At 45.9% G+C, this 21855-nt stretch overlaps 2 protein-coding genes and 2 long non-coding RNA genes across 4 annotated transcripts; 1 reads left to right on the forward strand and 3 right to left on the reverse strand.

Moving 5' to 3' along the window:
- LOC8075706 (RINT1-like protein MAG2) lies at positions 2416-7412 on the forward strand. The gene is made up of 4 exons (XM_002452506.2): positions 2416-2827; positions 2921-3025; positions 5163-5260; positions 5341-7412. The coding sequence occupies exons 1-4, from the start codon at positions 2539-2541 to the stop codon at positions 7207-7209; spliced, it is 2361 nt and encodes a 786-aa protein (XP_002452551.1). The 5' UTR covers positions 2416-2538; the 3' UTR covers positions 7210-7412.
- On the reverse strand, positions 9976-11400 carry LOC110434365. Its single transcript, XM_021458247.1, has 2 exons — positions 10632-11400; positions 9976-10556 (listed from the first exon to the last, which is right to left on the reverse strand). Exons 1-2 carry the CDS (start codon positions 11332-11334, stop codon positions 10102-10104), a joined length of 1158 nt encoding a protein of 385 aa, XP_021313922.1. The 5' UTR covers positions 11335-11400; the 3' UTR covers positions 9976-10101.
- On the reverse strand, positions 11530-13522 carry LOC8075707. The gene is made up of 3 exons (XR_002451712.1): positions 12940-13522; positions 12342-12647; positions 11530-12252 (listed from the first exon to the last, which is right to left on the reverse strand). It is a non-coding gene; the product is annotated as an uncharacterized LOC8075707 (long non-coding RNA).
- On the reverse strand, positions 18201-21343 carry LOC110434611. The gene is made up of 3 exons (XR_002452160.1): positions 21055-21343; positions 18380-18517; positions 18201-18297 (listed from the first exon to the last, which is right to left on the reverse strand). It is a non-coding gene; the product is annotated as an uncharacterized LOC110434611 (long non-coding RNA).

The following is a 21855-nucleotide window of genomic DNA, read 5'->3' on the forward strand; positions in this document are numbered from 1 at the left end:
ACCTCGAGGCTCGAGGAGCGGAGCCGTCGACGACGAGCTCATGCATGCACTCGAGTGAGTGTTTCCTAGGCAGGTAGGCACTGGCATGTGGCGACCACCGGCGAATCAACAGCACCAGTGTTTCCGCGAAATGTGAGCGAGAGGCATGCGTGGCGCACGGTGACCCGCGCCATCTCCCGTGCGCCCTGCCGTTCCCGAGTTCTGCGTTCGTACCGGGTCTTTTTGCTCTGCTGCCCCTCTCTGGCACCGGTGCCTGGTCCTCGTCTCTGCCACTGCCGCGCCATGCGCCGGCCCCCGTGCGGGCTCCTCGTCGGATGCGTCCGCCTCCTTCCTCCGGCTGCCGCGCCGATGGATGCAAAGCGACCGCAAGCCAGCCTGACGCGGTCCCTGCCTGCGCGGCTGGTCCCCGCCGGGCGTCGAACGGCTCCGACTCCGAGTGGACTCGGGCACTCGGCTCTTTTCGGGGGGCTCCGCGCCCTCGTTTCGGCTGATCTGGAGCAGGACCACGGATCGCGCGCGGATGCGTTTGCCATTTGGGCATGCTCCTAGTAATGTGTCAATGTGTGCGTGACTGATGCGCGCCTGCACGGCCGCGGGCCGCGGCAGCGTCCGTTCGCTACACGGCTACAGCTACGAGCCTTTTCGGGATGCGTGGGGCGGCGCGGGCAGCGGCAGCCTGGCAGCGCGTGGGCACGCGCAGAGGTCGCAGGCTCCCATCCTCATTGCCCCCCTGCCGCAACCGCAAAGCCAGCGAGGTGGTTTTCGGGTTTGTTCCTTTTCCCATGTTGCTCCTGCCTCCTGCAGTCCTGCTCCTCTCGGCCTCTCCTCCTATCGGTGCTGTCGTGCTGATGATGATCCGGTTTGTCCTTTCCTCCGTCAGTCTTTTTTTTTTTAGGAGAAACCTCCGTCAGTCATTCGGTATATTTCTACTGCAAGTTGCAATGATCCACGGAATATACGACCCTATTTTAAGTTCTTTCTGTTTCAGGGGCATGCAGTTTGTTAACAGCTCAAATTAATAACTACTGCAGTCGGGTATCTCTAGCTCCAACAACTCATGGGCTGGAGAGTATCGAAGCTTTTTTTAGTTGAATCATCTTGTTTACATTTAGACTAAAAATAGAGTCTATCCAATTTGTTTTAGCCAACAATGTCTACATTTGATGAAGCAACTGGACTTAGATCTCAGTCACACAGGGTACTTCTGAATTACTCCTATGTTAATTTGGGATGGACATAGTATTATTGCTATTATTTGGGACGGAAGCTCATCAGTCATCAGCTCTACCGTATTCTGTTCTTTTCTTTTATTTTTCCTTCGACTCAAAAGAATTCTAAAATTATTCCCCAAAAAAAATGAATTCTAAAACAGCATCCACTGATCACTGGTATGCTCTAGGGCCACGGGCCATAGGTCTCATTCTCTCCGACGCTAGCAGACTAGGATATAGTGGGCCTATACCGTACCACTTCTCTTGTCAAGCAACATTTAGCCCATTGTTTGCAAAAAAAAACCCGTATATTGTTTTCTTCAGAGGAGCCCATATATATCCAGATAGGATAAAACCAAAAAGAAGTATTTAGAGTTCATGAAACATATATCTCGAAGCAGTGGCGGAGCCAGCAGTTTTAAAGAGCCTGGGCAAACCAATTATCCTCTATGCTATATACACATGCTGACTTGCTAACCACACTTTACTCCCTGAGTTAGCTCCTTGGGTTTACCGTATTTGCGGCAGGGGAGCCCAGCCAACTGCCCTGGCTAGCCGGGCCTTGGCTCCGCCCATGTCTCCAAGCATCTTGAAATTAGGTTTAGCTCAAGAAAAATGGAAAAGGTATAAAAAAATCTTAAAAAATATTGCATTTTAATCTATATAATAAAAATATTATCTGCATCTAGCATAAATATAATCGACATGAAAGCATTCATCATCAGTGTATGTTGCATTCATGCTAGTCACATATAGCACTTTTGTTGCGGAAGGTATTTAAAAGGATGTAAACATTCATTACAATGTTTTTTAATTTTGTTTGACATTTTCTCGATTTTAAAAAATAAATGTATTTTTATAAGCTTCTAGATATACTCCTTTATCTAAATTTTTTTGGGACCTTGTGTCCCAATATACCTTTATGTTTTCTCTTGAAATTTTAAGAGGCTTTAGAGATTGGTTTAAATCTTATCAGGTGGTTACCAGATTTTTTATTTCATCAAAAAGATAAGAACGCATTGAAAACCATTTCTTACTGGGGCAGGAGATAATTTAAACGGTTTTGATAATTATTAAGATAAGACAGTTTATATAGTTTTGAAGTTTGAGGAAACAGCCACAATCCGGCCCATACGGAACTTCAGGCCCTGAGGCAACGGCCCAACCTGTAAGTGTCAAACTCTCATGAACCGTTACCCGCTAAAAAAGATGGACGTCCGTGATTAGAGCTTGCAGGTCGTCTTCTTCCCCGGCTCAGTTATCTGTCACCCCATCTACCCTCCTCCCCCGGATCCAAACCCTAAGCAGTGGTGTGATCCGTTCCGCTATGGAAGCAGCAGCTCAATCTCATCCGCTTCCGCTTCTCCAAAACATCGACCCCGGGGTCCGCCGTTTCCTCGACGGCCGATTCCGCTCGGCGGCCGACCTCGCGACGGCCTCCGACGTTGAGGCCGAGATCCGCGGGCACTGTGCGGAGCTAGAGGCCTCCATCTCCAACCTGTACGTAAGCCTACAGGAAGCTGCCGCTGCGTACTCATCTTGCCGCGAGGTCGCTGGTTCGGCCCTCCGTGGCGTCCGCGGCGGGCTTAGTGCCCTCAAAGCATACGAGTCAACAGGTAAGCCGAACACGGAACACACACGAGGTTCTCAAATTAAGAGCTTAATAAGTATATTGCTTCAGCAATTTCATGATTCCTGCCTTGTTTTAGGGGCTGGAGAAGAGATGGAAGCGAGAACGGAGCAGATGCAGTTCGAGCAACTCCCTGCTCTGGCCTCCGAGGTGGCGAGAGTGGAGATGGTCAGAGAGTACGCCGGTGAGTATAGAATTTCTGGAAATCACATTCCTTCTATGCTTCAGATTTTGAATGACTATCTCAGCCTGCCAATTTTCCATGTTCGTATTGATTTAGGCATAAGAGTCCGTGCTATGAACTTGTGGTGCATAAAATCTATGTGTCCCATCCAATGTCTGTTTGGTTAAGGTTCAACTACAGAGGAAACTGTTGTGCATGATATTGAAACTGACGGATGTTTAATTGTGAAATTCTGATATGCCAGTGTGGGGCTGGAATTACTTTTAGCAGTGCACCCTATGATTCTGATGGGATGTGAAATGGGGGGTTGCTTGTGGGAGCAGGCCGGCTTTGGTGATTGAAGCTGCTGTTTGGTTTGGTTAATAATTAGGTTTGGTTGGTGTAGATCTTGCCCGATACAGCTGGGATGGATGATGGTATCTGTCTGGTGCTACTCAATTAATTGGCATGGGATCTGGTTGCTCTCAAATGGGTGCTTCATTTTGATCACATGGATGTATGTGTTTGCCTTTGTTCGTTTAATAAATTGGAAGTGATGGGGGACATTGCATTATGGTGTCCACTGAGAAACAAATTTTCATGATTCACAAGTCGTAGCTAGCTACTAGTCCTTAGCTAGTTCTTCTGTACACAACTGCAGTAGTTGATGAGCTTTCAGTAATAGTAACAATGTTGAATTGATGAGTCTTCCACGATAATAATTCTGAAACAAGAATATTTATTCTGTTATTATCGCAACCTCTCACATGTTCAACCTTACCCTTATTATGTATCTGGTTATTTCTTATTTTTACTATGGTAGACTGTATCACCCTGACTGCCCGAGCCCGTGCGTGCCGCAACTCTGTGGGCTTGGTCATGTGGCTCGTCTTCCACTTTTCTTAACCTCACAACAGATGTATACAAGAGCCACCTATTTAAGGTGACTTAATCTGCAGTCAAATTTTCATACTGGATTAATCCTTTATTGCATCTAGCACTTATTATGGGCCTTGGAACTTATTTGATTTGATTGAAATAAGGTTAGGCCAAGGCTTCAAGCCCAATTAAATCCAACAAAGATATAGCTAGGCCATTATAAATGGCATGGGCACTCCAGATGACTGCGCCACAAGTTGTACGCCCCGTTGCAATGCACGGGCATGTGTGCTAGTTGGCATTTAAATTCAAAACTTTAAAAGAGTTATAGAGTATTGAAAAAAACATATCAAGACGAGCGCTCTACTTGCATTTCCCAAAGTGAAGAGGGAAAATTTGAATAGGTGGGATTAGGAATAACCTAAACTAGCTTAAATGTGGCAATGGAGGGTGCAGACAAAAACCTTATCCATAATGGTCCAATTTTAATTCATTAAAAGTTCTAATGCATTAAAATTGGACAGTCATATACTCTGCCTTAGTGTAAACTTTCTGTCAAGGCAGGCATTTTTATAAGATAGATATAGCAACCAAACCAGTGCTAGGAAATAAAAGGGTTATCACAATTCATTACTCATTTTTTTTGTTATCTAGAGTTTAGTATATTGTTTTGACCATTCTCAGATGTGGTGGCTAGTCCACTTGCATGCTGAGATAATGCACAGCATACTTGCCACTTGCGAGTCCAATGATTTGTGTTTCCATGCAACAAATATAAGATTTGTAAGTTGTTTGGCCATGTTTTATCATCTTATTTACATCATGTTAATTCTAAACAAACAACCCGAAGTTGCTGATGGTCTCTTCTTCCTATATTCATTATTTTATGCTAGCTCGAATCAAGTGTTCTCTACTTTTGTTGGAGACCTGAAATAAGCTGCACATTATCAGCTACATCATTGGATGAAAATGATGATTGGTCTAAGATATTGCAGGTGTACTAATTCAACTATACATTGGAATTAAATTTACAGGGAAGGGTAATTGTGGACTTTTATCAAGATAATGAATTTAATAATCAAAACTAATTTAAACAAACTCCCTAGAAATTCTAACTGTTCCACTTGGCATTAGATGACTATCAGTTACTACAATTTCATTATCTGTATTTACATGCCTTTCTCTTGGCTTAGTACTTGTTTTTTTAGTTAAGTTGCTGTAGCACTTTATTTTTAACTTTGTAATTGGTGTGTTCTTAACGGTAGGTTGTCCTATACAGAAATGGCTCTCAAACTTGACAGTTTGGTGGGTGATATAGAAGATGCCGTTTCTTCTTCTGTAACTGGAAAACTTAAATCTCCTGTAGACAATTCGGAGGTATGGATCTTGTCATATTGTGATTCTTGGGAGAGCCAACATGACAGCTGCTAATTTTGGCATTCTCTTTTCTTTTTCAGAAAACACATCATGTTGCTATTGGATATCTTAAAAACATAGAAGATCTTTTAGCTTCTGTAACTACGACTAGACCACAATGGACTCGCCTTCTATCTTCCGTGGATCACAGAGTGGACCGATCTTTAGCTATACTAAGACCACAAGCCATTGTTGATCATCGATCTCTTCTTTCTTCCCTTGGCTGGCCTCCTTCACTTGCTGGCTCAAAATTTTCGAGTATTGATTCAAGGAAACAAGCAGAGATTGTGAACCCATTATTTTCGATGCGGGGTGATCTGAAAAGCAAGTATTCTGAGAGCTTTCTTGCACTATGCAATTTGCAGGAATTGCAGAAACGTAGAAAAGCTAGACAACTGAAAGGGCATGATGTGGGAAATCAACTACGTCAACCATTATGGGTAATTGAAGTGCTAGTAAATCCAATATCTACAGCAGCACAACACCATTTCTCAAAATGGGCTGAAAAGCCTGAATTTGTTTTTGCTCTTGCTTATAAGATAATTAGAGATTTTGTTGATTCCATGGATGAGATTCTACAGCCCCTTGTGGATAAGGCCAACCTTATTGGGTATAGTTGTAGGGAGGAGTGGATTTCAGGAATGGTCATTGCATTGTCAACATACTTGGCAAAAGAGATATTTCCTAAGCAGATTGAACTTCTTCAGGAAAGTAGTAACTCAAGTGATGCAGGCAGCACAGCATATCAGGCTAGAGTCTCGTGGCTCAGCCTTGTTGATCTAATGATATCTTTTGACAAGCGGATTCAAGATTTAATCTCGAGTACTGGACTGCTACTTACTGTAAAGGATGATGACAGTTGGCAGAGGATCTCAGTCCTCTGTGTCTTCTGTGATCGCCCAGACTGGCTTCAAGTATGGGCAGAGATTGAGAGACAGGAGAGTCTTAATAAGCTGCAATCAGCAATGGATTTAGAGAAAAATTGGAGCACAAGGATTCAAGGAACAATGCTTGAGTATGACTCAGATGATTACAAGTCTCCAGTAATCACCAGTGCCGTTCATCAGACCTTGTCTTTGCTAATTGATCGTGCTCGTCCTATCCCTAGCATCATGCTTAGGGCAGAATTTATTAGGACGTCTGCTGCACCCATCATATCGGAATTCCTTGGTTACATGCTTCGGAGGTCTCAAGAAGCGGAGGGGCTAACTGCTCTGGCTGATGATAATGCTGTGCTCAAGGTGTCACAGTCTATCAATGCAGCTCGATATTTTGAATCCACATTGACAGAATGGTGTGAGGATGTTTTCTTTCTTGAGATGGAAAATTTACCTGTAAATGGTGAGGGTGGGTGTATCTTTCAGCAAGAAATAAATCATCTGAAAGAGTTCAGAGTGGAATGGGCCGATAAGATTTCCACTGTCATTTTGCGTGGATTCAGCGCTCGTTCTCGGGATTATCTAAAAAATAAGAGGCAGTGGCTGGACAAATCAGAGGGACCTGCTGTATCAAGAACCTTCATAGAATCTTTAGACTACATGCAAGGGCAACTATCTAAGCTTCAAGGTGGCCTAAATACCGTTGATTTTGTGACGGTTTGGAGAAATGTGGCAAGTGGGGTAGACCAGCTGCTTTTCGCCGGCATTTTCACAAGCGGCGTAAAGATTAGCAGTGATGGAGTGGAAAGGCTACAGAGCGACCTGAGCGTTCTGTTTGCTATTTTTTCAGCGTGGTGTCTGAGACCTGAAGGCTTCTTCCCTCGACTGTCCGAGGGATTGAGGATACTGAAGATTGATGAACAGCAGCTCAGAGATGGGGCGTTTACAGATAAGAATTGGCTGAGGGAATATGGCATTAGGCATCTGACAGCTGCTGACACTGAGAAGATAATAAAAAATCGGGTATATTGATGTATGACGATTTGTACTTAACTAACATCAGTCTGAAGTTAGAAAAAGGATTATCAAATTTGAAAGAGTTTACACTGTTTTACTTCATACAGATTTTGTATCTTCTTATATACAGCTACATTCTTAGCGTGTTGGTTGGTGTAATAAGGTACATTATATATTTATTAAAATATATGAAGAGGGACTAGTTATGAGATTGCAAATATTTTGCCTTGTTTTCACTTTTCCTTATATATACAGAAAAAGGCCGTCTACTCTCTTCCTAAAAGGACCAAGAAAGCAGCTTTTTTTCCTAAAGCTGATCGATTCGGAACTGAAGCACACCAAAGGCTGGTGAATCAGAGTGTTTTGACGGCCTGCCTCTTTCAGGGAACCATGCATTTCCCTTTTCATGGTCTTTGGTATACCGCTACCGCACCACAGTTGCGGTTCAGTTTGAGCTTGATCGCAAGCTCGAGCTCCTCTGGTTTCTGTCGTTGCCAAAGCCGACGTGCGTCTCACACGTCGATGGATGGCGACCGTGTCAGCCCCGACCCAACCGGAGCGTTAATGCGGCAGAGGGCGCAACAACTTTTGGCTGCAAATCTTGGGCCCGAAAGATTCCGCCTTAATCACGCGTGCCCGCGTGCCTCCCGGCCCCGAACCACCGCCGGATAATGCTGTCTGTCACTCACCTAACCCTGGGCCTCGTCGCGAGGGATTAACGATCGGGAAAAGATGGACGGACGGAGAGGGACAGGCGGAGGGCGTCTCGGTCGCTGATACGATTACGAGCGATCCATTCATCGGCCGATCAGGGCGGGTGGCCTGGCCTGCAGGCGGGCGGGCGCGCGCGCGGGGCACCAGTAGCTGTAGGTGCGTTGCCGGCCCGCGCGCAGGGGCCAGGGGCAGGCAGGCAGACCACCTTTGCCGTGCGGGCAGCCGTGCAGCCCGGCCACCACCACCGCCCGGTCCCCGCAGCCCCCCCGACGGCATTGGTCCCCGAGCGCGTGACACCGACGCCGCCCGTCGTCCTACGTACACGCTGCTACTGCTAGGCTATAGCTCGTCTCGCCGGCCGTCCCGCGCTCGGGCTAAACAGCGTTTCCGTCGGCTGGGAGCCGAGCATTGCGCACCTGGTCTCCGCGTGCGGCCGACCCAAACGAAGCGAAGCGACTGTCGGTTACGTATGCGCGCCGCCGCACGTACTCCTACATGCATACTGGCGGACTGTGCATGCGACGAGACGACGACCGACCGGAGGAGTGGTGCACTGGCGGACTGTGCGGCACGCGCGCCTAGGTAGGACCGTAGGAGGCTAGGCGATATAGGCTACTCGAGTGCGCAGAGGAAGCTGCGCTCCTGATTGGCCCTTAGGGAGTTGACGCCGCCGCGCTCGGTACTGACCGGTGACCAGCTGCTGATGGATCGAACGTGACGAGCACGAGTTGATCTGCGCCAAGGGCGCGAGCGGTGCATGTGAGGTGGACGGCCATCGTGTCTTCGACGTTATATAACGTTCAGGACCACTAGCTGCCTGCATGGTGCATTCCTGCATTGTGTGTATGAGTCGTAAAACCAAATAACTATGCCCGTATTATAACTTGAACTGCTAGGCGGCTTCTAACACCCACACATAGAAGATTGCAATTTGCAATGCAGGGCCTTGTTTAGTTCACCCAAAAACCAAAAACTTTTCAAGATTTCCCGTCACATCGAATCTTGCGGCACATGCATGAAGCATTAAATATATATGAAAACAAAAACTAATTGCACATTTTGTCTGTAAATCGTGAGATGAATTTTTTAAGCCTAGTTACTCTATGATTGGACAATGTTTGTCAAATAAAAGCGAAAGTGCTACAGTGTTGAAATCCAAAAAAAAAAATCCGATATAAACAAGGCCCTAGATGCTGACATATACGAGAATCATATCCTTGCTAAATGTCCACGGATCTAAAGCTTTGGTGTCCACAACACAACTAAGGCCATCCTCAATGGGAGTTTCATGTCACAGTTTCCAACACATCAATATTTTGGAAACAGTGCATAGGAGTTTCATGGGATGAAACTCTCTCTACTCCCATGAAACTCTTATCATCTCTCTCTTCATTAATATAGCGCCACATCAGTATATTTAATGTGCATGAAACTCTAATGAAACCCCATTGAGACTGGCCTAATTGGCCGACCGTGCGTCGGCTAAGCTGGTCCTCCAAGAGCTAGAACTGGACCAATTTTACATACGAGGCCGTGGGTAACGTTCTACTGCATAAAAGTTGACGCGAGCAGTTCGCACATACGGTGTATATCCTGGGACCAAAACCATACTGTGCTGGATACGTAGGGTTCAGTCTATGACATCTGGGAGCTAGGGTGTCCACTGGTCCGGTCGACCGACGGACGGTCCAGCAGGCAGCAGCACTGCGCTCTAACTGCTGCAGATTTAAGGCCTTGTTTAGAGCCTGTTTAGATACCAAATCTTTACATCTCAAAAGTTTTGGCCGTAAACATTACATCCAAATAGGTGTTTAGATGCTTCCAAAAACTTTTTGGCCTACAGCTCATAAGACAGATTTGCCCTCATTTAATGCTTGATTTGGTTCATTATTGAAGTACATGCACATGATGGTGTCCTGCATGTCGTCCTGCATGCCGTCCTGCATGGTTACGTTTCTGCATTTTGGCATGCCGTAGGCATTTGATTTTTTTTCAAAGCGCTCAATCAAAACTACAATGATTTTATTCCCAAACAAATATCCTCAAAAAAAAATACATGTCCTCAGACAAAAATAGAATTACATGTCCTCGAACAGAATTTAAATTACATGTCCTCAAACAAAACTTAAATTACATGTCCTCAAAAAGAAAACTTAAATTACATGTCCTTGAACAAGAAAAAAAAACATATTCTCATGATCTATTCAGCAGGCCAAGTGCAAGACTGTCACGAAAAGCATTCATCTGTGCACATTCTTCCCTACTAGGTGCTGGAACATGTGGAGGCTGATTGGCCCTTGCTTCAGGAGGTACGTAATTCTCATCACGGTCACAACGATCAAAGTCTCTATCAACTATTCCACTCATCCTAATGAAGTTATGAAGTGCAAAGCAAGCAACTATAATATGGCTTTGTGTTGTCGGTGGATAACTTGGGATACTTTGCAACATCCTCCATTTTTGCTTCAACACTCCAAATGCCCTTTCTATGACATTTCTAAGTGACGAATGTGCATAGTTGAATACCTCCTTTTTACCTTGTGGTTCGTCGGCATTTTGAAACTCTGGAAGATGGTACTTTGTTCCCTTGTACGGCGCTAGATAACCGGGACGGTTTGGATAGCCCGAATCCACCAGGTAATACTTCCCTACACCAGCAAGTACCTGTAAGTGTCAAGTGCTATAATTAGAATACAAAATGTAAATATCAACAAGCTGTGTACCTGTAGGTGGATGAGGAAATACATGGCTGTATTTCCCCATTGCATCATCAAATACTCTCATGTCATGTACAGACCCAGGCCATCCAGCAAGGACAAATGTAAAGATCATGTCAAAGTCACATGAGGCCATCACATTCTGAGTAGTCATGCCCTTGCGACATAAGTGCTGAACAAATTTATCATTTGGCACGACCACAGGTACATGAGTGCCATCTATTGCACCTATGCAATCCTTGAAGAAGGGATAGAACCTACGCTGTCTCAATCTAGGGTGCAAAGTACTGAATTGTGGGTCTCGAGGTTTAATGATGTCTTCGGCCAGCTTTAGCATACAGTTCAACACTTTGTAAAACATGTTATGAACTGTGCCTAGTGATCTCTCAAATCTGTCCTCAGCTTGCCTAACCGATTGCGGAGCTCCAACCATCCAAAGAAACATTCCTAAAGCCTCAATTGAGGTAGACTTTCTTGAGGACTTAAGGCTGTAATGTTCTACTAACATATCATGCAGCCGATAGAAAACAGTTGGGGTCATTCTAAACATGTTGTAACAGGAATTCCTATTTGTCAACTTTCTTTCCACCCAATCCAAACCAGTCATCATTGGTTGCCTACTCTGGGATCTACTATAGAACTTGTCAAGGTGCATAGCATACTGGTACATACCATAGATGAATCCACTGCAATCATCTTCAAGGAACATGTTGAAAAAATCTTCCTCAAACTGCTCATCTGAATCCTCGTCTGTGCCATTTTCCTCCTCAGGTGGTTCGACATCTTCCTGTCCATAACAAAAACCGACAACAACTCAGTCCTCAGTCCCAGGAATGTGTTGATGGATGCTTACTTGAGCAGACAATCACCAAACAACACAGAAATCAGAAACATACAATGCATGGATAGGAAGGTCTCGCTACATTCATTCATCATCAAAGACAACAAACAACAGTCATACAGACATCACAACATACATAGTTCAATTCGAATACATCAATGGCATACGTAGTCCAACACCTAATTAACTAAACGAATGCATAGATAGGAGGGTCTAGTTATCGACCCCGGCATAGTGCTTGATGATGCCAAGCCTTCCTTCTGGCTTTGTTGATATGAAGAACTTCATTGCTTTCTCAGACAGGATGATCTTCAGGACCCCAATCCATAGCTTCGTGTCCTCCTCAGTTGCACCACATTCTCTGGCTAGCTGCTGGACATACTCAATCCTCACTTCCTCAGCAGACTTCTTTTCTGCAGCTTCCTTCTGCCTTCTTTCCCAGATGGTCTGCAGCATGGCATTCCTGTTCTCTTGAATTACATTGAAGTCCCTCATGTTGTTATCCATGGCTCTAACTGCAGGACTCCTTGTCTTCTTGTTTGGGCTGGAACCAGTGCTGCGTGCGCTAGGTGTGCTGGCCCTCTTTGTCCCAATGCTCAGCGGGGTTAACTGCTCCTCGGCTTCATCTCCTTCGTGCTCATCATCACTTATATTGTACGCACTGGGAGCTCCTTGACCAGGAGCGTAAGCAGAAGAGCCGTCCACTGCAACCCCTAGGAACATGCGGTCCATTTCTTCTAGGTACGGAGGCCACCCATTCTTCAATTTCTTCCATTCTGGTTTTCCCTGCAAAAAGAACAGAGCACAAAAAGAAGGTAAGACTTGCACTAAAATTTAGGTGTCCCTGCAACAAAGAAAGAACAAAAAGGAAGTACCTGAGTGTTTTATTTCCACCAATCATCTGAAGCTATAACAGATCCATCAGGTCTCCGTCCCAAACCTGTTCCTTTCCGAAGTTTCTGAATGAATGTCCACATATTCCTCAACTGTCTTATCCTATTGCCAAACTGCTCGTTATCATGAACTAAACCTGTGGCCGCATAGTACCTCTCTATGATATCCCTCCACCCACTTTTGCTCATGACACCCTTAACACAATTCCCATTGTCAATCTGGTTGCAGTATATCTCACACAACTTGTTGGTGTTTTCAGAGCCCCAGTGTGCCTTGTCTTTCCTATCCTAAACGTTGCATTACATAGCAAAAATGAAAACAGTCATACAAGAACAAAACAGCCAAAAACAGTCACAACATGCAAAACTAGTCATAACATACTTAACAAATAGCCTAAATACAAAACTAGTCATAACATTCATAACATGCATATAACAAGTACAAAAATACAAACTACCACACTATACCAGTGAAAACCTACATACATAACAAGTACAAAAATACATTCTAGGAAAACCAGCAGTCTATACCAGTCATAAAAATACAAAACTACTTAGGGTGTACAAGAAGCAGTCTTACCGGGACTTGAGCGTATGAGTTCTCGTCCTCTGCATCGAAGGTCGGAGGAGGTGGGTTGCTGCGCGGAGGCGTACCGCGTCCCCTGGATCCGCCGGAGGATCCTCATGCAGCACCACGGGGAGGGATGCGTCCGCCACCAAGGGATGGGGAGCCGCCGCGACCAAGCGTAGCTCCACCTCGGCCGACACCGCCGCGACCACCGCGCAAGCCGAGGGTGCCTCTGCCGCTACGGGGAGGCGGGCGGAAAAGGGGAGGGGCTTGAGTGCTCCCAAAGTCCGTGTCTTCAGTCCCCGAACGAAGGAGACCCTCGTAGGAACCGAGGCCTGGCCACCCTTCGCCGGAGTTGAGATCCAACGCCGCCATCCCCAACCGGTTAGGGTTACTGGAGCTCGAGGTGTGGTAGGGGTACCCGGTGCCGTTGAATGCCGAGGAATGGGAGTTGAATCCCGACGGCTGGGAGAGGAAGTCCCTCGTGTCTCCTCCGTCGCCGAAGACGTCCTCGTCGCCGTAGCCGTCGTCGTCGTGGAAGCCGTGGCCCCGCTATCCCGCGCCGCTCCAGCCGTCCATCGCCGAGGGAAGCCGGATCCGGATCTGGATCCGGTGCTGGAGAGCGACGAGGCGGGTGTTGCGGTGGTGGATCTGGCGACGATTCGAGAGAATGGGGGTGGAGGAGGAAGCGGCGGCGGGATGGCGGGTTAGGGTTCGGGAGGGAGAGAGTGGCTGAGGGAGAGCGGTGGGTGCGGGGCTGCGCGAATGGATAGGATCGGGGCTGGGGTGGGAGCGAGGCTGGGGGTATACCCTGTCCACACGGGTCCCTAGGCACTTTTTGGACAGTTTTGGGACTCAAGGGTCCCAAATTCCAAATCTTTACAGCCCATGGTTTACAGACCCCTGTTTAGATGCGTTCTTCCAAAAAGTGTACATTTCTCCAAAACTTTTTGGTTTTTGGGTGCATCTAAACAGGCCCTTAGTTCGCAAAATTTTTTGTTTTTGGCTACTGTAGCATTTCGTTTTTATTTGATAAACATTGTCCAATCACGGAGTAACTAGGCTCAAAAGATTTATCTCACAAATTACACGTAAACTGTGCAGTTAGTTTTTATTTTCGTCTATATTTAATGCTCCATGCATGCGACCAAAGATTCGATGTGACGAGGAATCTTGAAAATTTTTGCGAACTAAACAATAAGCAGCCTTTTGGTTTTCAAATTTTGTGTTTCTCTCATAATAAATCAACGATCAGTCACACTGAAGATTGATGGTACTATATATTGCACAGTAAATAATGAGATACTAAAGTTTTGTTACGTTATTTGTCAGATAACTCGCCCTGTTTAGTTTTCACCTAAAAACTTTTTACCTCGTCACATCAAATATTTAGACACATGCATAGAGCATTAGATATAGATTAAAAATAACTAATTGCACAATTTGCATGTATTTGTAAAACAAATCTTTTAAGCCAAATTAATCCATGATTGGGCTTAATTACTATAGTTACAAATATGCTACAGTACCTAAAAACTTTCCTTTTCAAGAATTAAACAAGGCCTATCTTTTTACGAATTAAGGCCTATCTTTTTCTAACTTCACAATAGTCATGTGTGAGCTCCCAATTCACCCTTTGTGGGATTCGAGTGATATTTGCCATATCCACTGAAATGGAGAGACATATTTGAGCCTTGTGAGCTAGTGTGAGCCTTAGCGAGCTGAGCAAAGCCTTGAGCAGTTTGTGGCAACATCAATTTACTCTTAGACCTTGCTCTAGATAGCTAGGGGTGTCACCGGCGAGCACCCAAGATTGTGGAGTGTTTGTGGAAGTTTTTGCGAGCTACAATCCTGTCCCCAGAAGGGAAAAGATTATCTAGTGGAGTGTGGAAATTAATTGGTTGAAAGGAACCCGCTAGAGTACACCGCGAAGTGGTCAGTCACGCCTTCCACAACAAAGACATAGGATTCAAGTGGGGATCCATACTTTGGGAAGTACATTGTTTGTGTCTCCTTGTTTGTTTTGCTTCATAGTTGCATTTAATTGTTATTTATATTTATATTGCATATTTGTGCTTCCACTTGTGTCTACTTGGTTTGTGTGTGTTATGACTACAAGGACTATGTGAATAAGTTCATGAATTTGTTTAAGAAGTCACACACTAAGTTTGCATTGATTTTGAAAGTAGGGAAAGGATGTTAACTAATTCACAGCAGGTTTGAAGGGAAAATTGGTTTGGTAGGTTTTGGAAACCAACTAGTTTTGCACTCCATGTGGCTTTGATCTATATTTGTCATATTCGACCCAGTTTAGAATTTGGCCCATAGTGGGTCATGTGCATGTTAATGAGATATTCGAGGGGAGGGTTAGTCCCACCTTGGTTGCTTAGGGTGGGTTAGACCAATATTTAAGGCTTCTAGAGTCCATCCCACATTTTAGGTTAATCCTTTTATGCGAAGCGAAGACAAAAGCGTAAGTGGGATGGTGGTAGGTGTAGTTCATTCAAGGTCATGTATAGAGTGGATCTATGTCGGTTGGACACTAAGGCATTACATTATTTCTCTCCTCCCTATGTCCAAATCAGACTTCAATGATTTTCTAGACCCAGTGGGTTTGTTGGTGTGAGTCTGGGGTGTTGTATTGTACCCAAACCAATAAACCCATGGTTTCTTTAAACCCGGTGTATCCTAGTATAGTATCTCATGTAAACCCACAATACTGTAAACACGGTTTACTGTTGTATAGTTGGTGACTGTTCCCACTCTACTCAGAGCCTTTAATTTGCAAAGACCATATCGGAGCTCCTGTGCTTGCTCCTTAGGGCACATGTACAACACATGTCTCTTCCCCGTCTCTATCTCGGTAAATTTGCACAAAAGCCCTCTGTTCTGCTAGGAGACAGGCTCCTCGTCCTCTCATGAGGCGACACTAATGGCTCGTGCTCCGAGGTCCAACAGACGAAGAAAGCCGTGTTGTATGACAGCGTCTTCTCAAGTCGACGCCACGCTCGGATCCCGCGCGGAGGGGGTGGGGGCGTGCTCGTGGACTGTGGTTTGGTGGTGGGATGATACTCTGCCCCTCATCATGCCTGTTGTGTATGTGTTGCTCCTGTTGCGTCAAGCGGAGTCCGCTATGCTTCTTGCCATGTCGGCCGTGCTGCGAGAAACGACACTCATTGGAACCGTGAAAGCCCTGCAAGGAGCAAGTGCTACCGCTACTCCCTGGTTAGCCGGATGTTGATGTGATTGCTTGTGGGTGTTGATTTCAGGATTTGCCTCTGATTGCGGCCGATACTATGAGCTTCGAGTTCATGTTGATATAGCTTGTTGCTGTTTTTAGATGTTTGTTGAAATGCCAGTCTAGCAAAGATGCCTATATCATCCTACGCGATACAGAAAGTGGGAACACAATGGGAAGTCAAGGGAAAGAAAAGGCCGATATGTGGTTGTGTGGCTTGTACTAATGTTCAAGTGATAGATTAGGGTTTTTGCAAATAACAATTATTCAGCAAATATGGGAGCAGCTTGGCCAAAGTTTCTACTATATATAATATAATTATTATAATATAGATTTCTAAAAAATATTGTAATCTTGTTACTTTTATTTATATTTGATATTTTTCTATTAAATAGCCACATAATGGTATACAACAATTTGTTTATAGTTGATCTTAGCTATATACAAGCATTCAATAGCTTGAAGACAATAAAATCGACCCTGGGTTAGTATGATCTTTCTTTATATTTGTCTGTATGATATATTTAATATACTCCCTCCGTCCCTAAATACTCCCTCCATACTAGAAATACATGACGTTTAGGACATAATTGTGCTTACCAAGGAGTCATTAATTAAGAGTAATCTTCCGGTTTTGCCCTTATTAAATAGATGTTCGGGTGTATCCTAGACATAAAAGATTCTCTGGTCTATTGGTTACCATGGCTGGTTTCAATGCATCCGTTGGCGAGGGCGCAGGTTCGATTCCTGTGACCAGCGGCTTTTTTTACTTTGACGCGATTTTGCATGGCGAGAATGAATGCGGGAGATAGGAACGAGGCGCCGACGGAGGCATACGCGAGGGGCAATCACGTCTTAGAGATTCTTCAGCAGCTACGACGACATCTATTGCGAAATTAGATCACTAGTCTAAAACGATATTTAATCTAGGTATGGAGGGAGTACTGCTATTTCTAGTAGAAAATTTTGTCCACAAATACTGCTATTTCTACTAACATACTCAGTCCACCAGCCCATTTAATTCTTCTTGGAACTTGCGTGGTCCACAAATGCGTAGGTTCGATTCCTGTGACCAGCGGCTTTTTTTACTTTGACGCGATTTTGCATGGCGAGAATGAATGCGGGAGATAGGAACGAGGCGCCGACGGAGGCATACGCGAGGGGCAATCACGTCTTAGAGATTCTTCAGCAGCTACGACGACATCTATTGCGAAATTAGATCACTAGTCTAAAACGATATTTAATCTAGGTATGGAGGGAGTACTGCTATTTCTAGTAGAAAATTTTGTCCACAAATACTGCTATTTCTACTAACATACTCAGTCCACCAGCCCATTTAATTCTTCTTGGAACTTGCGTGGTCCACAAACTCATTTAATTTCTTCTAGGGAGTAGTACTTTGGCGCATGGTAATTGTTTGAGTCTATTCAGTTAACATTAAATGCAGCTCGTTGGAACCAGAGAACCATGACTTAACGTGCATGATTAAATGGTGGAACCCAAATTAATTGAGGGTATAATGGTCTTTTGTTTGTCACACTAATCTGTCTCAAATCTGCTAGAAATAGCAGTATTTGGGGACGGAGAGAGTATATTTGATATGTTTAGAGACAGTTCTGTATCTGTGGACAGTTTATTGTGGGTTGTACATGCCCCGCGGTAGTTTGACAACGTGCGCTTTTAATTTGGAGCCGGTGCTAGTGATGTGTTGTATGGAAGTGTGCGGACGGCCACAGTAAGATAACCGGTCGCCGACCGACCACATGCATGTCCAAGCAGGTCGTCTGACAGGCGCTGGAAGTACTTGTGGCCGGCTTCGGGTACCGCGGTGTGTGTGTCTAGCTAAGGCCTTGTTTAGTTCCGAAAAGATTTCGGAATTCGGTACTGTAGCACTTTCGTTTGTTTGTGACAAATATTATCTAATTATAGACTAACTAGGATCAAAAGATTCGTCTCACGATTTCCAGCTAAATTGTGTAATTAGTTTTTGCTTTCGTCTATATTTAATGCTTCATGCATGTGCCGCAAGATTCGATGTGACGGAGAATCTTGAAAACTTTTTGCTTTTTTGGGTGAACTAAACAAGGCCTAAGTTTAAGTCTCGATCGACGGCGGCATGAGCAATTAAGTCACTGCAGGATGAAAAATGCGCGGTCGGCTAATCACGTGACACGATGAAACTTAAGAATTGAGAGGTTCATGCATCAAGCTCACCGAGAGTAAGACCCAGAGCTTGAGACCAGCAGCGGGGGGAGCCGTGTGTTCATCTGGTCGGATTCACACTCTCTTTTACCCCGACCGTGCGACGATTCAATACCATATCGTCTTGCTTGCAGCGCCCTATGGTCCATGCTGTACCCACAACACCGCTCCCGAAGTCATTACCTGGATCATATCTCATGCTATATATACTACAGAGCGCGGAGTAGTCAGGTCTATCTTGGCGGATTCCATGGCAGTTAACAAAAGGGAAACATGAACTACAGAGCGCGGACGCACGGCCGGACAAAAAGTAGTAACAGCAAAATTAATAATATACTCTATCCATTCTAAATTACTATAAGTTAAAGTATCTTAAATTTAACTGACATTATAAATAGAATCACAAAGATTTAATGTCATCAAATATGTAATACTATAAGAATATAATTAATGAAGAATCTAATACTATTTATTTGATATCATAATATTATTATTATTTATTATATAATTTTGATTAAACTTAAGATTTTTTGATTATTCAAGAAAGTTAGAATAACTTATAATTTAGAACAGAGAAAGTACTAGCTTTCTGCTGACAACACTTACAACTCACCTATTAGTTTACTCCTACAGTAACTGGTTTACCTGTGATTAGTTTTTTTTTCTCACAAAGCTTTGTTTCGATCCTTGTGCATAAACTGGTTGGCAGTCTGCTTTTGCTTCTCTTTTCTCTACCTCAATATAAAGCATAACTACATCCTTTTAGTATATATATACTTGCTCTTAAAGAGCTGCTATATTTAAGTACTTGTTAAACCCAACTAATAGATAGTCGTAATATCTTATAGTAAAACAATAGCAAAGTTACTTATTATTGTCTTAACAACAAAAGAGATGTTGAGTAGTTAAGTACGAGACACCGTCATCGGGGAGATGTTTTCAGTTTTCACCGCGCGCTTCCGCTGGACTCTGCTGGTGCAAACGCAATGCATGAGAGGTACCGGCAACCCCCACCACGAAACACATAACCACCGGGCTCGTACCGTCGTCGGTGCGATGGAGCATGCATGCAACGCGTGCATGTCCTGTGCGTGCCGGGCGTGACTTGTTGCGGCAGTTGCTTGCACTAGGGTTAGCTCGTGGTACGGTACTACAAGCTAGCTAGCGTACACGTACACGTACGTGTACCCTGAGGTAAGAGAGAGTACCTGCGCCGCAACCGCCGTCTGCCCAACGATGGGGGATAGAGGAGGCGGTTGCTTGTGACGTCGGGCACAGGCACGTGTGGGAGCCCACGGCTGCCTTCCGCGCTGGGGAGCAGCGCATGCAATCGGGTCCCCCATGCATGCATGCAATAAACACCGCGACGGCGACGTGCAACTTGGTCCGATCTCTCCCTGCTTGCAACCTATATGATGGTCGGTCCTACCACACCGTTACTACTGCTACTACGAGCGACCAGTAGCCGGCTTCGCTTCGCTTCCTAGAAATTGCAGGACTGTCACGTACGTACCTGCTGCAGCTTTAACGATCGTACAGTAGGTCCACAAAAATGTAGCTGGTGCTGCTGATGAGGCACTGAGACATAATAGGCGTATATATCGAACCCCAGCTCTAGCTCCGGAGGTAGTACACTCCCTAGTAGTTGAAAAATGGCAGATGTTTCTGCTGCAGTATTGCCTTTTTTCAGAACGGAGGCTTTTTGGGCCCGTGGACAGTGGATCGAACATGACTTTGCAGAGGGACCAGGCACACGCAACTGTTCCTAATTGCCTTTGCCGTACCATCTTTAGGCTAGGCCCGGCGAGCAAGCTAACCAATCTTTAGGCTAGATAGATAGACGAGGAAGGAATGCATGTCATCATGTGGATGCATGGATGATATATATGCATGTAACGTGTCGATTGTTGATGGCCGGCTTTCATCTACAGTTGCACACAGGCTTTGTTTAGTTCGCGAAAACTTTTGGTTCGGAGTACTGTAGCACTTTCGTTTTTATTTGACAAATATTGTCGAATCATGGAGTAACTAGACTCAAAAGATTCATCTCGCGGTTTACAGGTAAACTGTGTAATTAGTTTTTATTTTCATCTATATTTAATGCTCCATGCATGTGCCGCAAGATTTGATGTGACGGAGAATCTTGAAAAATTTTGGAGTTTTTTTTTGAACTGAACAAGGCCACAGCCACCCCGCGCGCGTACCGGAAAAAAAAAAACCGGTTTTGGAAACGGCAGACGGATAGGATCCAGAAAGCAGAGGTACCGGCATGCACCCCTTACGCGCACACACGCATTATCCGTGAGAGCTAGCCTGTGATGTGAGCTCGATCCTTTTGCCTGTGGCGATGGCATGGTGTAAAGCAGCAGAGCAGCGCTGCGTGCACCGGCCCGGCCAGGTGGGGTTTGTCAAAAACAGGGCCTGGCCTGCTCACTACTAGCACCGCAGCACGCGCTAATACGGCCCACTGCCGGTGCATGTCTACGTACAGTACGTGTACATGGAGTGACCGACACGTTGTTTCCGGCATTTATTAATCTATACATCAGCTGGCATCGGGATCGGAGTTACTCCTCTCCCCTGATCGGGCGTTTTCTGGTCCGGCCGGTCATTTCACAACGCAAAACGCCTACCACACGTTGCGCATAGCAGGGTCGTAGTAGATGAAAGAGATAGGGGGGCCGTACCGGTAAGAAACATCCATGACCGCGCTAGCTGCGCATATGAGGGTGTCGATCGATCGATCCATCTGGCCTCTGGGACGACGTGCATGTTAGTACGACGACCCAGCCAGCCAGCCGGGGCGACAGGCGTACGTGCCGTGTAACGCGATCCCACGCCAAGGCCGCGTGATCGACCCGGCCATATGTGAGAGCATCGACCAGCCGGCCGGTGGGTAGGCGCCCGACCCTCGGTCACCATCAGCGAAGGCGAGCCCACCGGCGCGCGCGGCATGCACGCCCCTCACATGGGCCTCCCCGCGCCCCGGCCGCCACAAGTGGCAGCTGTCTCGCCCCCGCGCGCGGCTCCACCTCCACCCCGGCCGGCCCTATCACGCTAGCTAAGCAAGGCCAGCAGCACCAACTCCGCTCGCCCGGCCCCGGCGCGACCGGCCGGCCACCCGCGCGCCGCATGTCGTGGCCCTGTCTCGTTCTCACGCGCGCGCGCGGCCTCCGCCTCCACCCGACCGCCGCAACGTACGTAGCCCTCAGCGGCCGCGCGCGCCCCGCCCCCCCCCCCCCCCCCCCCCTGCTAATAGTGCCTAGTGCTAGGCCAGCACACACAAGCTTGTTTCGCTCTCGACGCGACGGACGGACGGGCGATGGGGCCAGCAGCAGCAGCCAGAGCACCAAAGCAGGGCCGCACCGGGGGACCTGTCGTGTCGCCCGATCGATCGTTCGATCGACCCCGTGATGACGTGATATGATAGCCAATGCAAGAAAAAAAAAGAATTCCCTCTCGATATCTTTCTTCATTCACGTCGATCG

The sequence above is a fragment of the Sorghum bicolor genome, chromosome 4 (assembly GCF_000003195.3).
Source record: "Sorghum bicolor cultivar BTx623 chromosome 4, Sorghum_bicolor_NCBIv3, whole genome shotgun sequence".
Classification (NCBI taxonomy): Eukaryota; Viridiplantae; Streptophyta; class Magnoliopsida; order Poales; family Poaceae; genus Sorghum; species Sorghum bicolor.

Excerpts from the sequence above, each read along its gene's own strand:
- LOC8075706 (XM_002452506.2), top strand. The coding sequence starts at position 2,539 with ATGGAAGCAGCAGCTCAATCTCATCCGCTTCCGCTTCTCCAAAACATC. Across the intron at positions 2,828-2,920 it reads CAAAGCATACGAGTCAACAG|GGGCTGGAGAAGAGATGGAA; the intron begins GTAAGCCGAACA and ends GCCTTGTTTTAG. Across the intron at positions 3,026-5,162 it reads GATGGTCAGAGAGTACGCCG|AAATGGCTCTCAAACTTGAC; the intron begins GTGAGTATAGAA and ends TGTCCTATACAG.
- LOC110434365 (XM_021458247.1), bottom strand. The coding sequence starts at position 11,334 with ATGTTCCTTGAAGATGATTGCAGTGGATTCATCTATGGTATGTACCAG. Across the intron at positions 10,557-10,631 it reads ATTTCCTCATCCACCTACAG|GGAAGTATTACCTGGTGGAT; the intron begins GTACACAGCTTG and ends TTGCTGGTGTAG.